This window comes from Pteropus medius, unplaced genomic scaffold (assembly GCF_902729225.1).
Source record: "Pteropus medius unplaced genomic scaffold, Ma_sr-lr_union100, whole genome shotgun sequence".
NCBI classification, from domain to species: Eukaryota; Metazoa; Chordata; class Mammalia; order Chiroptera; family Pteropodidae; genus Pteropus; species Pteropus medius.
This window is the reverse complement of record NW_024346667.1, coordinates 20,802,884-20,818,872: the sequence shown is the minus strand read 5'-3', so window position 1 is coordinate 20,818,872 and position 15,989 is coordinate 20,802,884. Positions and strand designations below refer to the sequence as shown.

The following is a 15,989-nucleotide window of genomic DNA, read 5'->3' as shown; positions in this document are numbered from 1 at the left end:
TGGTGTCTTTGACTTCAGCCAGTCAGGGGAAATTTTATAGCACCATTCTAACTATGACTCCAATCTCGGGGACAATAGCTTACAGCGTTTGCATAAATAATCAGTCAGTTATCCATCCAGGAAGCTTTTCTGAGTAATCAAGGATGGCCTTATTTTGGAGAGATCTCACAGTCATCTGCAGGCCTCATGATCACAGTACTGCGTTAAACACTTGAAGAGCTCGTGTCCCTTCTTTATTCTTTCCTACCCCTACTGTACACAGCGGTGTTTTCAGAATAAAGAGAAATTAATGCTGGGCTTCCACACAAGAAGTACAGCCCCAGGTTGCACATGGTGCCTTGGAAAGAAAGTGGTGCTGTTTACCATTCTCAGAATCCCCCAAGTGGAACCTACTTCAGTTAGGGTGCACAAGTCGATGATGCCCCCTCTGCTGCTTCCTGGCAAGCTGGTGGACATTAGTGTTCCCAGTTCCATAGGAATAAATGAGTCTAGTTTTTGCTTGTGGTGGCACTTTCTAAGAGCAATTGTCCCAACTTGTCCTATGGATCCATGCCACCAGGCTATGGCATACATTAGGCCCATAAAATGAGTGAGCAACAACTAAAGAAATGGGGTGGAAAAGACAGGTAGTTTGTGTAGGATACGCATGAGCTATTAACAATAGCCTTTTGAAAATGGATTTTGGATGCATTGATCTGTACATAGCAAAAGCCTGAAACAAGGTTATGGGTCCTGTGTTTCCACACAGTTATCTTGGAGGTTTCCTTTCTCTGTATCAGAACAAATACATTTGTATGACTTGGAACAATATTGTTTTTATTCGATTCAATGGTTCACTTTTCTTTTCAAACAGAACTCGTTTTAAATTTTAAGAAGAATTTTATTTAAACACCTTTATTACAATATTTATGTGGCAGCTAACAAGCTTCTGAGACACAGGATAATATTTGATAGACTTTGCAACTCTGCCAGAAGCAGAACTCAAAATAAACATGTTATTTAAAGCAACTGTGAAAGTTATAATAAAAGGAGTGTTGTTAGTGTCAAGGTTTTCAGTGCAAGGTCCAATAGCCGTCCTCTTTAGCACAGAGAGAAAATGAAATACTTAAATTAGGGGGAAAAAAATTGGAGTATCAATAGCAATGCACATTTACCAAAAACCAGAGAAAAATATGTTGAGAGATATGCTATTTGCTGAAAACTTTAGTTGCCTATATATGAAGGCCCATGAATCGATCCACAGAAAAGAGCAAACATACACACACACATACACACACATATTTGCACACATGCGTGCACACACACACAAACGCACACAAATTTTCTTTATCCTCAAAAACCGAAAATAGTTTTTCCAAACCAAAAGTCACAGACTTTTTCCCATTCATTCTCATTTCAACCTTATTATTTTTGTCCCTCCAAATAACATGTTCTTAGTCTGAGGGTCTGTGCTACCTCACTGGCATGGCCGAGGAGTGGACTCCTGAGAGTACCTAAACCTCCAGAAATATATGCCTTGGGTTATAAGGTTATATGCACATTTTTGAAGGAGTGATGGTCTGTATCTTTTATCCAGTTCTCAAAGCGATATGTGACTCAATGAAACCAAAGACCCATTGGCCAATTGTAGCAGTTTCCAAAGTAAAATATAAAGATGATACACTGGGGTAAAAGAAGAAAATACTAACATTCCTATTTATAGTCACATTCACTTAAAAAAATAAAATAAACTTTACTACTATATCGTAATATTCAGCTTGAGAGCAGCGTGTTATATTTATTAAACATAAATGTTAATATTTGTATTATAAACATGTTACATTTATAATATATTGTCAATGTTCTGTTTTACTCATAGTGTGCAGGAATCTAAAAGGCTGGAGAACACTGTTCAAGATTAGTGAATATCATTTCCATGTTAAGATTTTGCAGAGTGTCTTTAATTTACATGCAGGAAGAGGTGAAGAAGCAGTAAATTCTCAAGTACTAGTATATTTTTATTCACTTCAGTTTTGCAAGATGCAAGTTGTTTGGGGAAGAAGGCAGCTCACTGTGATAAAACAGGGTCTGGGTGCTGCACATCCTTGAGTCAAGGGGCATCATCATTTCTAAAGGCACCGAATTCCATGACCTCTGTCACTATAATTTTCCAAAAGGCTTCAGTTTGTCCCTTTTATTCCAGGTGTGTATGTTAGATTGTCCAATTTATGTAACAGCATTTTTGTTTCTGTTTCTAGTTTTCTCTGAGACCACCTCATAGTTCTTTCCTAAACACAGATGGGTTTGGCAACATTTCAGACTAAACAAACATCTTACTTTAAGATTTGGGCATTATGCGAAGTACTTTTCTGCCAAGCAGATTTCTTCACAATCTGTAAGGTTTATTGGCAATTTAATATTATGACATTAAATACTTCAGAAATTTAAAGGCAGCACAAACTTATCCAAAATCTTCTATCAGAATGTTTGAGATTAAGTCTTGGATCTTCCATTTAACTTTTGTCCTGTTCCTGTCTCAATGTTTAAATCTAAAATATTGACGTTTTCCTGAAACTAAGTTTATTATGATGGAAAAAATCTGCACTGATGATAAAAAAAAGCCTGACTTTCAGAATATGACTTCTTCCTCCCTTTAGCTTAGTTTTTTTTTTTTAAATTAGAATCTATGCATATACAGCCTTTGCTATTTTTTTTTATCATGCACTGAATATGGGAAGAAATGAGCATTAAAGAAAAAAGAAAACAGTTTTGGATGAAAACGTGTATAGTTCATGTGAACTAGCCAAAACAGATGCAGACATGGCAGGTTAAGAGCACAGCTGCTTAAAGAGAAAGCTAGATGCCAATAAAATGTAAAATGTTTTAAGTGGCTTAAAGTAAGAATACCAAAGGAGTATAATACATCATAAATATAATAAAAGGAGGATTTAAAAGGGAACCACAGTGTATGTAAAATCTGGAAGCAAACAAGCAAAGAGAAGGAAACTCAGCAAGGAACTAAGTACTTCCCAAGCTCATGGCTCTCAGAACAGGAGTGATTCTTCCCTTCTCAGATGATACCAAGATTTCTCAGGACTTGAGAAAAATCCCAACAAAGACATGCATTATAAAACTGTAGGCTTAGGTTCAAAATTGCATTTTGGCGTTCTCTGCTTAATAAAGCAAGCTGTCCCTGCTTTTAGCCCGTGATTAGACAAAGGAATTGCACTTCCCTATCATCCCTGCAGCACTGACTTTTTGTTTTGCAGGAGATGGTTAAGTCCTTCTGTACAGGAATTGCAAGGGCTCTGGTCCAGGCACTGTCCTCCCACCTCTCAAATCATGGGTCATATCCTCTCATGCTTCCACCCTTCAAGTCTGCCTTCATTTAACTAAGTACAGATATCTAAAGAGTGAAATAGCACCAAAGTGTACAATCAGGCAAAACGAACTCTTTATGTTTTATTGTTCAGTGAGGGGTAGCGATCTATCAAGCCACCCCAACAACTATGTATCAAAGAGATTCCTTTTCACTTACAAATAGTGACAATCCATGCACTTAAACTACAATAGTTCATTAACCCATTCTCTTTGGGACTATTAACTGTTGCTTTAACGGGGACTTAATGTGGCTTTCAAGCATTTGATAGCCCCCGACTTCATTTGAGATTTGCATGTAAAGTTCCATTTGGGCACTTTCTCAACTGGGGAATCTCAGGGGACCATGTCTATCTCCCTAGCACTATGTGGAGAAAACACTCCCCTTCATCCTTTCATTTGCTATGTCTCCCATGGAACACCTTTTTCCATCCTATGGCTGCTTCTAACCTAACCATAGGACAGGCCTGGCAGGGTCTGCCTTGGCATGACAGGCAATATCAGGGAGAAGAATTTGGAGGAAAGTTTAGTAAAATGCAGAAGCAAACTCTTCTTTCCTTCCTACCAAAGGATATGAAGGACTAATGACTGGGAGAGCAATATCAAATTCCCATGCCAGACATCCAGCTTCATGTTCTTACTTATAGTAAAATACCCAAGATATAGCATGAATCATTTTCTTCTGCGATATAGAAGAATGTTCATTTGGTCATTTCTGCAAGTCAGTACGCGTCATTATCCTTGCTGCTTCTGACCCTGCCTTTCATACCATTTCTTCCTTTAACATTTGACATCTCCCTTGCCTACTAGTTTTAAAACTGTTGGGAGGGAGGCAGAAGCCAATGATTTACTTTTTTTCTTTAGCTTTTTTTTTCTCTTATAAGATTTGTTATGAACAAAGGGCTCCATGGTAATTAATAATAATGATGATTAATAATAATAATCATTCACCTTAACATCACAAACAGCCCCCTCTATGATTTGTGTCCAAATAGTCATTCTGTCCTTGTTCTCATTGCGAACTCATCCAGGCCACTTGCCATCAAGATACACTACACATCTCCAAGATTCCATTTCTTTGTGCATACTTGTTTACTTGCTTGGACCAAGTCCTTCTTCCTCTGCTTACTGAACTCCTCTAAGCCCAAGACGCTTCTCCAAGCACCGAGTCTCTGCACAGAATTTTGTAATTACTTATCTTCATCCTTCATTTTCCTTTCTTGATAAAGTGGGCCATACTTTATCTTTGAATTCCAAAAACAGCATTATTCTCAGCACATAGCAGTCATTCAAGAAATGAATAAATAAATGAAAATGAGTAAGTGAATCTATTTGTATTTAGGTTCAAACTTTGCATTTTCTTACAAAATCTAGATGGAAACAAAAAGATGAGGAAAAATGGGAAGAGATATTTTAACTCTATACTTCTCTTTGCTTCTCGATATAAATGTCTTTAGACAATTGCAGTGGAACTGAATGCTTGCTTGAAAAATATATATGAAAAATGAATTTATTTTGTATATGGATACAAAATAATGGGGCCAGAAGCCATGAATGGAAACAATAAAATCAGAACAGAAGGAACAGCTCTTTGAATTCTCAGGAAAAACAAGCTGATAGGAAGCAGGCTTGGGACCCCACATTATATTTTTTAGAATAATATGGCAACAAGATTCAGAACCCTTAGCCCCTACACCAGTCATAGACCTCTGTCCATTCTCTTTTCCATCCTCAATTCTACTCCTAAATTGGAGCTCCTATTTTGGTCCCTTACTTTCTTAAAGATTACCTCTCGGTTCTCTGCCCCTGGTCTGGTCTGAAAATGTCTTCATAACCTCTATCCTCCAAATTGGATAAGACAGAGGGAAAAGGAATTGCTTAAATATTTTAACATCCAGTTGTGGATTTTGAATGCATTCTCTCATGAAAATACTGTATGTTCATCTTGCTTAAGGTCCATTAATGAGCCTTTGTAGGCTGGCCTGGGGAGCCTATCACAGATTATTTAATTTATCTGGAAAAATACATTTTTGGTGACACTTATAGAAGGGTTGCAGATATAGTACCAGGAATTCTCATATAGCTTTCATTCAGATTGTTTGCATTTTTCTCTAAACACACAGAGAAAATTTTTTTGAATTCTAATTGGCTTACTAACTTTTAGAACACAAATTATTGCCAAGTTATAGTCTGCTTAAATATTTGATAAAGACATTTTATGCTTTTTAATTTCCTGTAGTTCCTATTATTATTCCTATAATAAGGATTCTGTTCCACGGGGAAAAAAAAGTATGTGTTTATTTTCCTTTTAAGTATTTTTATTACTTTTATATAATTATGAAACTATATTTTCCAAAGGCCTATGGTATTTTCCTGCAATAGGATTGGAATTTAATGAGACAAATTCATCTTTTAGGACACTGAGGTATCACTTAATTAATAATAATCATTGTAATATCTAAAGTAGTACCCTACGTATATTAGAGGCCAATCAGTAATTACTTTTTATTCCTGAGGTAACCATGGGGTAGCCTGGGAACTAGTGGAGATAATTTAAAAAATTTTTAACTGGGTTACTTCTTAGAATTCCCCAAAAAGTGTTCAGCCTATCTATAGTTCTGCTAATGTTGATTTAAAAACTATAATGTTCATTTTTCTCTTTCTCAAATCCTTATCCTAAACCAAACTCTGTAAGATATTTAGTACACCAGAGATCTTAGATTAACATTATTAAAAATTAAAGTTCAAGCTCCAGAAAAATGTTTTAAATTTTCCATAATGAAATCACAGCATTGTTTTCTTCAGCACTAACATTCTCTTCAAACAGTATCACTGAGATATTTCAATTAGAATAAAAAATTCACAGATGTGTACCTAATAAGACAAAAAAATCCGTGATGATTCTTAGGACATAAACACACAATAAAGTGTTCAACACAAACACTTAAAAATACACTGTCAGAAAAAAAGAACAAGTCTTATTTCCCAATTCTGAACTTCGATTTTCTTTTATGGCTCAGCATGGCAATGGAGAATGTCTGCTGAAATAAACCCAAATTACTCTGTGTGTGTGTGTGTGTGTGTGTGTGTGTGTGTAAATATTTTATTTTTGTACTTTATGGAATGTTCTCTGAATGCTTACTTTACTCTCATGTTGCTTCTGGTTGAATTAAATTAGAATGATATTATTGCATTTTAATATAAGCTGCAATCCTCTTTTATCCTGAATACAATAACACAAAAAATGAATAGAACTTAAATTGCTAATATGAATTAAAATAGCCTTTACCAGGTGTGGAAAAAAAAGTCAAAACAAATGGAAATATTTATTGTTAATGACACAATATGTTATGAAGAATATTCTTATAAAATAATCTTTGATATTTACATAAGATCTATTTTATATCCAGATTGCATCTAACCCATAATGGCTTATTTTCTCAAAAAAGAAAAAAAAAGAATAGTACAACAAAAAAATTCAATCTATTTGTTACATATGCTAAAAATTATATGAGGAAATATAATAAAATGCAGAGTTGAAAGGTTCAAAGAGCTTATGGTATCGAAGACTATAATTTCTATTTAAAAGCTTTTTTAAGGCAACACTATCACAAATACACTTTAATAACCATGGCATTCCACCAGGACACAAGATTGCAAGTAACTCCATCACATTGTACAGGTCGCTACAACTATCTGATATATGTATGATGTGCTAAGTTTTGAGTATAAGTAATACGTGATTGTTATATAACAGGAATGGCCCCCAAAAGTCACTTTTTGAGATTTCTTTTTCTTATTTTCACTGAAGGGTTGAAGTATTGAAGTGAATACATTTTTTGTCATGTTAAGTGGAAAAAAAAGTAGATCGTGACTTAGCTCCTTAAATTTTAATACTGCTCTTTAGCCATGTGCATCCTAAAGTGCTTTCAGAGATTCCACATATGCTCCAAGGAGTCAAACCCCAAAGAATAATAATCAGGAATATATTTTGCTAATCTATTCCCGATGCTTTGCCTAAAAAATTGGCATTGCCATATTCAACATCTTTCTTTTGGAACCATGGTTTTGAATTTGTTCCTTGTTGATAAGCTTCCAGAAAATAACAGATTCCAGGAATATCACTGGGGAAGTTTGGTGGAAGTTCCTCCCTTGATCGAGGGGTAAACACAAAACCAGGACAATCTTTGAGTAATCTGAAAGATTAAAATAAAAATGTTACCATTAAAATTTACAACTGACATAACTGTCTACTCAAGAAAAGACAACATAACTAAATGACTATTCCTGAGAATATTAATAAAACACCCACTTCACTGCGATCGACAAAAAAATCCTAATGATGTTTAAAAAAATCTTCACAGAAATACAATAAAGAATCAATTCACAGTAACAAAAAAATTCTACCAAATAATGTATTTCACTCATCTTAGGAAAAACGAATTATAAAATATTTTTGCAAAGATATAATCTGTATAACAGCGCAACTTACAGTAGTGGGGGAAAATAATCCAAAGGTCTAATAATAGCAAACAAAATACATAAATATAATGTTATAGAATAAGGCTTCCTAAGTTGAAAGAGTTAAAACACTGTCCGTTTATTGATTCATTCATTTCATAAATATTACTGAGAAGTAATCATGGGAAAGAAGTTGGGAAGGAAGAGTTTTACATAAGATATATGTATATGTGTGTGTATATATATAATAATGTAAGAATAGCTTTTGATCTCTCAATGGAATTTTTACAATTCTAGGTCAGTAGGATTAAAATGAGATTTAATTGTACATACTGACACTCTACTTCCCATCTGGTATTTGCAATATTTTTCCTTCTTAAATCCATCTGTTCTATGAAATTTTATTATTTGCTACTACTTGTCCATTATACTAATCTATCTCATTTTAAATCCTGATCCTACTGATTAAGTTACCAGCTCCTCTTCTCATTTGCTTTCCTAGCTTTCTGTCAAACACAAAGTTAATAAGCATATCTCTAATCGATTATTCAGTCCATGGATGAAGAATGTTGAATAGTTCTGGGCTCTAAACCAACTTCTACAGAAAATCACTTATCACATTTACCCAACTAGACTATGGCCTTCTATTCACCAGTCTGCGATGCCACATCTAAATGAAATAAAATGATGGTGCTGCATTAGATTTTGGTACTGTGACACAATGTACTGAAAAAAATAACTGAATAGAAATCTAGGTCTCAAGAATAACAGATCTTGAGTAGAATAAACATGCGAACATTCTATTAACTAATTTTTATCAGCATATCAATGAAAATAATCTGCAAAATAAAAACTAATGAAATGATGCTTTAGTGATGAAGTCATAAATATTTTTAATTGTCTATTTTTTAAAAGGCATAGTATTTGGTAATATATACTGAAAAGACACAGATCCCACAGTAAAAAGATACACTTAAAACTGGTAGATTTAGGTATAAATAGTGGCAAAGATGTCAGTTTTCTAATCTTTAAAATGGGAAGAATAGTACATGTCTCTGAAGACAGTTGTGAAAATTAAATAAATAAATTACACAAGATTGATTAAGCATCAATAAGATGTCCCATAACACTCATCATATTGGTAACAATGATTAAGTCTGATAATATCAGGCTTTGGGGAAAAGAAACCTTCATATACCATTGGTAGAATACAGATTGGTAAAACCAATTTGAACAGCTAAGTGATCCTTAGTAAAGTTGAAAATGGGTATAGCCCATGATCTGGGAATAGTATGTATAGGTATATTATATAGAGACATATATATATATAAGAATATTTATCAACTCATTTTTATAATAATAAAAAACAGAATATACTCTAATTAACCATGGGTAGAAGACAGATTCTGGCTTATTCGTACTCTAGAATACATATTCTATCACATGCATATATAGTGACATGTTTGATCTGGCTCATACTGGCTTGTGAGAGCCAACTATAAAATACTGAGGAATTTGCAAGCCATCGGTGGCTCAAAACCTGCCATGGTAAAAGTATTTACACTACAGAAATTGGTAAATGTTAGTCAGCAGGGATTCTCCACTTCACTCCTCAAAGCTGGTTTACCAGCACACCACGGCATTGGAAACAGTTTAAATAAATAAACTAGATTTGTAAAAACTAGATTTATATTTCCTCAAGAAAAAAAAAATCTCAAAAATATAATGTTGAGTGGATTCAAGGCAAGTCATAAAAGGAAATGAACAGATTTGGTAGAAATCTATTTTTCTTTGGTTTTATTTTTCTATCAGGAGAAAGATAAATGAGAATTACACTTCTGGCCTCTTTCTGTCCATGGTCCTTCCTGGTAAACAGAAGCGACATATTTTATTGCTCTAAGTGCCTTATTGCCTCCCTCTTTGAGAGCCTACCTGTCTGCAGGATGTATGTGTTCTCAGATGTTCCTACAAACCCTAAGGCAGGGGTCCCCAACCCCCAGGCCACAGACCAGTAACAGTCCGTGGCCTGTTAGGAAGTGATGAATTCAGGAGGTGAGTAGCGGGGGAGAAAGAGAGAAGCTTCATCTGCATTTGCAGCCACTCTCCAGCCCTAGCATCACCGCCTCAGCTCCATCTCAGATCATCAGGCATTAGATTCTCACAGGAGCACTGGTCCCTGGTGTCAAAAAGGCTGGAGACTACTGCCCTAAGGGGTATGGAGGTCTAGCATGTCAGATAGTAAATGAATGGGGACAATATTTTATTTCTAAAACAGGGATGTGAAACAAATATAGCAAAATGTTGATGTCTGTTAAAACTGGTATCGGCCTCATGGATGTTGTATTTTCTTAGATGTCTTTCTGTATGTATGAAATGTGTAAAAATTAATTGTAAAAATGTATAAAACTGTAAGGGTTAAATAAATAAAAATGTATAAAACTATAGGTGATTGACAAATTTAAAAAGTTTTCTGTCCACATCAGCCCAACATTTCCTATTAAATATGGTAATTAAATCATAACCTTTACATCATTTGAATTAATTAACTGCCTTGCTCAAGATCACACATCTGGTAAGCCTTGTATTTGGAACTTGTAAGACATGTCTTCTGAATACAAATCCCATGCTTTTTAAAGAAACTTCCAGATAAACGCAGAGTGTTGCAGAGTTAGAAATGTTCATTAAATCATTTTCCAATAAAGATAAAAATTTATAAGGAAAACAATTTGGAAAAATATAATCATTTGGATGAAAGCTTGATGGCAGTAAAATCCAAAAATAGCAGCAACAGTCCCAGGGCAGATGTCCACATACAGTGGAAGTTTTTCTTTACTCCTTGACCAGATACCATTTCTCTCAATAAAATAATAAAATAATAGATTTCAGGTGGTCAATGCAGCAGTACCTGTAAGTTGTTGGACTGACATTGATTTTCCGTGGTACACTGCAGGACTCAAATTTGTTAGCCAAAGTGACGTTGTTTCCAAAAAGACAGTAACGGGGCATTTTAACTCCAACAACTCCAGCAAAAACTGACCCAGAATGCAATCCGATTCGCATCTGAAAACAAAAGGTACCACAGTGTTTCTGGTCATTTGTAGAATACTTCTCACTTGTCGCTATTGTTTGAATGCCCTAAGTTTTACCAGCTGTTCTCATTACACCAACCCCTCCTTCTTCGAAACCTCCAGCCAACTTCCCTCTACTCCTCACAGCCAATTAAAAATTACCAGTCCAGAATCAGTCACACCTCTTAACTCTCTCCATTTATGCACTTAGATTAATTATACAAAGCACTGTTATTTCACCTGCCTTCGACATCTGAGACAAATTTTCAGATGTACCTATCACAGTCACCACAGTGACAAGACAGTCTATGGGCTGTTTATGTGAACTTGCTCTGTTCATCAAGTGAGATAGGTGTAATTTCTGGACAACAGGAGTTATTTCCCAAAACTCTGTCAGAGAGAGGCAGAAGCAGCTAGGTCTCACTATATAAAGTGTGGGTTTTTAGGCATTTTGCTTTAAAAGAATGTTTTAAATGATTAACAACTAGAGAAAGGGAATTGTAATATTTAAGCAAAAAATAAGAGGAAGCAGGAAGTTGTTGCTGAGGCCCAGATTATAGTAACTACACACCCTTTCGTTTAAAACATCTGGACCCATGGAAAACCAGCATTGTGCCATATCTAGGTATAAGATGCAGTCTGGGATATTGGAGTGGGGTAAAAGTTTAGGACTTCTGAAAGTTAATAATGATTTGGAGAGCCATTGGGACTAAATATTTTAAATTGCGGTCTTCTAGAAAATCTGAATATTTGATTATCCTAGAGGATGCACAAAGTCTTAAATTACTGCTACAACAAAGTTAAAATGGGGATATTTTAAATGACAATCACATACCATGTGTATTATTTTCAACTTCTATATCAGTTGTCCATTTAAAAATAAGTTTTATTAGATATATGCATTTTAAACAAAGGTCAAGTGCTCAATAACTTAGATGTAATTTAGAACTCAGAAGGTTCCAATTCTGCTTCATTTTATAGCTAATTTCTGAAATCTGTTAGAAACTTTCCCAAATTATTTGCTCATAAGATGTCAAATCATGAATTCTGCAAAATTTTCAAATAAAAGCACTATATTATGAATCAAGTCATTTACATTCTAAACCAAACTTTGCTAAAATGCGTAGTCTGACTATAAGTCTCTTTACTTCCCTCTATTTCTTCATCTATAAAATATATTTTTATATATTTATATCATATAAAAACATAAAAAAGACAAAGTCCCTTCTTTGTCACGGTTTTACGTGGAGCAGCAAAACTTAAATGTCTGTTGCATCTGGCTTTTTCTTCTTTAGAGAACGTGGTTTTACATGTATAACCACTAAACAATATAAACAAACAAACAAGAAAAATGAGAAAAAGCTATCTTCTGTCTATTAATACCAGCCACAAGTTAAGCACGTTTTGATGGAGAAGTTTTTGCTCTATTTTGACAGTCTTCTGGTTAAACTAGTTTTTCTCTCTGTACTTGTCACTCACCACTTTATATGATAAACTTATCATAATATTTTATTTTTCTATTTCATAATTAATATATACATTCTCCTTATGAAAATCTAAATAATGCAGATAAAATCAAGTGTCCCTTCGGCTACCTCCATGCTGCTCTCCCTCCCTCTTTCCCTTCTCCACTTCTGAATCTCACTCTCAACTCCATAACTTTTTTTTTATTAGGGAATATTCCAAATGTAGGAACAAGAAAATGTTCCAAAGTTTAAGATGCACATCCTGTCCTTTTTCCTGGGTGTATATACTTCTATGTGAAATAATAAGAGACAAAGACAGAATATTATCTCTTGGTAAAAACTTGGATGGAAACCGGCTGAGGGAGTCTCCCATTTGGGGAGCATTTTTAACATAGGTATCTTCTCATCACAGGATTCTAGGAATAGGGAAGGAGGGGTTCCAGAAGTTCATGTCCAAGTTCACTTTCCACTCACTGACTTATATTGCTACTTCAGCTCTCTAGTCTCTGCCATCAGTCCACCTTCAGCTTCCTAAGCCTAGGAGTAAAAACCTGGGCTTTGAAGCCAGATAGCCATGACTCCAAATCCAGATGCATGAGAAACTTGACTATGCTTGTCCATAGTAAATTGGGGGTTCCTATTCATAATGCTGTTTTAAAGATTAACTAAGACAATATTTAAGTCACAATATCCTCCCTCATATACGCATTATCTATCTCTACTAAAATTACTTTTCACTTCTGCCTCTGTATTATTTCATGGGTAGCTCCTAAGACCATCAGATATTTCCTAGATTAGTACAAATACAAAGGTATGTTTAACATCTCACTTTACAGGTCGTTAAAGGTAAACTATTATTGCCCAGGTAATTATCTTTGAAACTAGCTACAAATAATTCCTCCTACTATAAAACTCTAAAAATATATTTCTACAAATAACAAAACTCCCGTCACTAATTCCCACACAAACATAACATGTCTTAATTACAAAATACAAGTGCAAATTGCTGATTTAAAAAATGTACTTTGATGCCACAAGTTCTCTCACAAAAAGCGGAGGTCGGGGGGAGGTTGCATAATTATCTTCTTTTAAAAAGTGCAATTACAGACATTAAGTCAGGAAAAGTCAGAAACTGTGATGCTTTTAAAACACAGTTGCAAATTATCACACACTCTTCCTATTAAGACATGGGGTCTAAGTCTCCTCCACTCTGTGCAGGTGTAAGATTGCTTTGACCAGAATATAAGAAGTGAGAGCACTCTGAGGTTACAACGCATGTAAGCACATAGGCGAATGGTCCTAGCTGAGCCCAACCTTTCAGCCAACCCCAACAAGCAGCCAGGCAGGTAAGTGAAGCAGCCATCTTGGAATGGGTCCTTCAGTCCAAGTGATGCATCCAACTATTCCATATGCCCTCAATCATTTGACTTCCTCAGCAGGAGTATCAGATACTGTGAGCAGAGGCGAGGTATTCCTGCAATGCCTCATCCAAATTTCTGATGCACAGAATCCATACATAATAAAAGGTTTGTGTTTTTATAGTAGTAAACATATGGCAGTATGTCACATCACAATATATAACTGAGTAGACAGTCAACCTAGAAAACATTTATGAAGGCTAACATGTATGGTTTGCATTAACATTAAAGAGAGCCAAGAGTAGCAGTACCTTTTTTTTATTGTATTATTATTATCGCCTAGTGCTTTTTCTTCTAAAAAAAAATCTAATAATAAAACAGAATAATCTAGAACTATCTTTAAAAAAAAGAGAGCCAAAACTAAATTTCTAAATATTCTAGTTTTGTTTAATTTTTTCTTTCTTCTCTACATAGCTTATAGCATACCAGGTAGGTAGGATTCTATATCAAAGGTCTATTTCTGAAGGTCATCAATTGATAAAAATTAAGTGGCAGATTCACCACTAGTGCCACAAATAACGATAACCTGTTCATGTTCTATCTATTAAACCAATCCCTAGCATGTTAATTTTATTTTCTCATTTGCATTACGATATTATTCAGGGATCTGGCTCACCTAGAAATTTTTGAATTTTATATGCCCTGGACAATTCTACTGTAATGTCCACCCCTACAGAGATCGGAAAACTAAAAATTAGATTTTCCAAACTCAGTGGCAATTTCTAGGTGTATTTAGGTTTGGTGGATCGGATACACTTGCATGAGATTTGGAAGCCAGGATTTCTGCTGTGACTGTACTTTTGTCACTTCCAAGTGCAGGCACAATTGTAGAAGTCTTTGGGTTTTCCATGACATGTTTAGCAGAAAGCCTAGTTCCCAGTCACTCATTTTGTGCATGTCATGATGCCGGATTTCCATGTTGCTAATTCAAATTATAGCAGGTGCAGTTTTGTCCCGTGGCCAGCAGTAGAGGCAGCAGCTTTCTAAAAAAGGCAGTTTCCTGACTGTGGCTGTGGTGGAATAGTTCTGGAGCCAACTTCCTGATCATGGAAATATCAGTGGTTCTGAAGCGTGGCTTTGGGAGCCATTTTTTGAAAGCTCAGCTTGTAGCTGGCGTCTTTGGTCCTCTCAATGACTCTGTAAACCATTCAGTACCATGTAGTACATTTTTTCCTTCTAAAATAAGAGAGTTCGCTCCCAGCAAATAACCCCGACTGATACACCATTCTTTAGATAACAAGCTAATTAGCACTTACTCTCATTTCCTGGACAATACATGATCTGCCTTACCTTGATTGGTTCTCCATGGGGAGACATGACTTCGTCAGAGAGCTCCATCATCTTCAGGGCCATCAGTGCTATCTGAATGGCATGGGTATCACTTTCTTTGTGTAATCCCCCAGCCACACAATATGCATCGCCAATGGTCTCCACCTACACATAACAGATTTTCCTTATTACAAATTAAAGCTCAGAAAGAATCATCCCATATAACATAAAGCAGAAATTAAGAACCATATAGCAGAAATCTCGACATTATCTGTCTTCGATACTGGCTACAAAAAGCTAATAGTTAATTTAATTCCACAAATAATTCACCAAATTATAACAGCTGCATTTTCCTCTTCCTTTAAATATTTATTGTAACATCATATCATCTTACTCTTCCTATCCAAAACTTCTAGTATGGAGAAATGCAGGTGAGAAAGGAAAAAAAGAGACACAGACATATAGTAATTTCTTGATCTGTCTTTCTGCTAATCCCTGGCTTTACCTATTAATTCTCTCTCTTGTTCACTTTGTTCCAATGCCACTGGCCTCCTGCTTTCCCTCAATGGACCAGACATGCCAGCAATTGCTATTCCACTGACTAGAATAATCTTCCCACAGATAATCACTTGGCTCATCCCTCATTTCCTTCAGCCCCTACTGAAACGGTGCCTTATGAGAAAGGCCTATCCTGACCACCCTCTGTGAAACAGCAGTCACTCCCTACCTTTGCCCTTCTCCCCCTTAACCTGCTCTCTTTTTCCTTCAGAATATTACACCACCTGGAATACTATAAATTTACTCATTTGTTTATTGTCCTTCTTTCCCCTAGTAGAACATGAGCTCTCTCAGTTTGTCTATTTTATTAACTCCTATATCACCAGGGCCCAGTATATTCACCAATAAAGGAACCAGACAGCAATGCCTAATGTAAGCTTGTCCTTGGAAAT

The 15,989-nt window shown here is 35.4% G+C and overlaps 1 protein-coding gene across 10 annotated transcripts in view; it reads right to left on the bottom strand.

The window, feature by feature from the left end:
- Positions 1–2,641: 2,641 nt before the first annotated feature.
- GUCY1A1 (guanylate cyclase 1 soluble subunit alpha 1) overlaps positions 2,642–15,989 on the bottom strand; it is a 51,768-nt gene continuing 38,420 nt past the window's right edge. For 9 of the 10 annotated variants that reach the window (XM_039876210.1, XM_039876211.1, XM_039876206.1 and 6 more), the window contains 3 exons: positions 15,061–15,204; positions 10,724–10,878; positions 7,226–7,553 (listed from right to left, as the gene is read on the bottom strand). In XM_039876210.1, coding sequence (XP_039732144.1) covers positions 7,352–7,553; positions 10,724–10,878; positions 15,061–15,204 — 501 coding nt within the window. In that variant the 3' untranslated portion in view covers positions 7,226–7,351. Of the gene's footprint in view, positions 7,554–10,723; positions 10,879–15,060; positions 15,205–15,989 lie in introns of all 10 variants that reach the window. The other variant, XM_039876214.1, reaches the window with a different exon arrangement.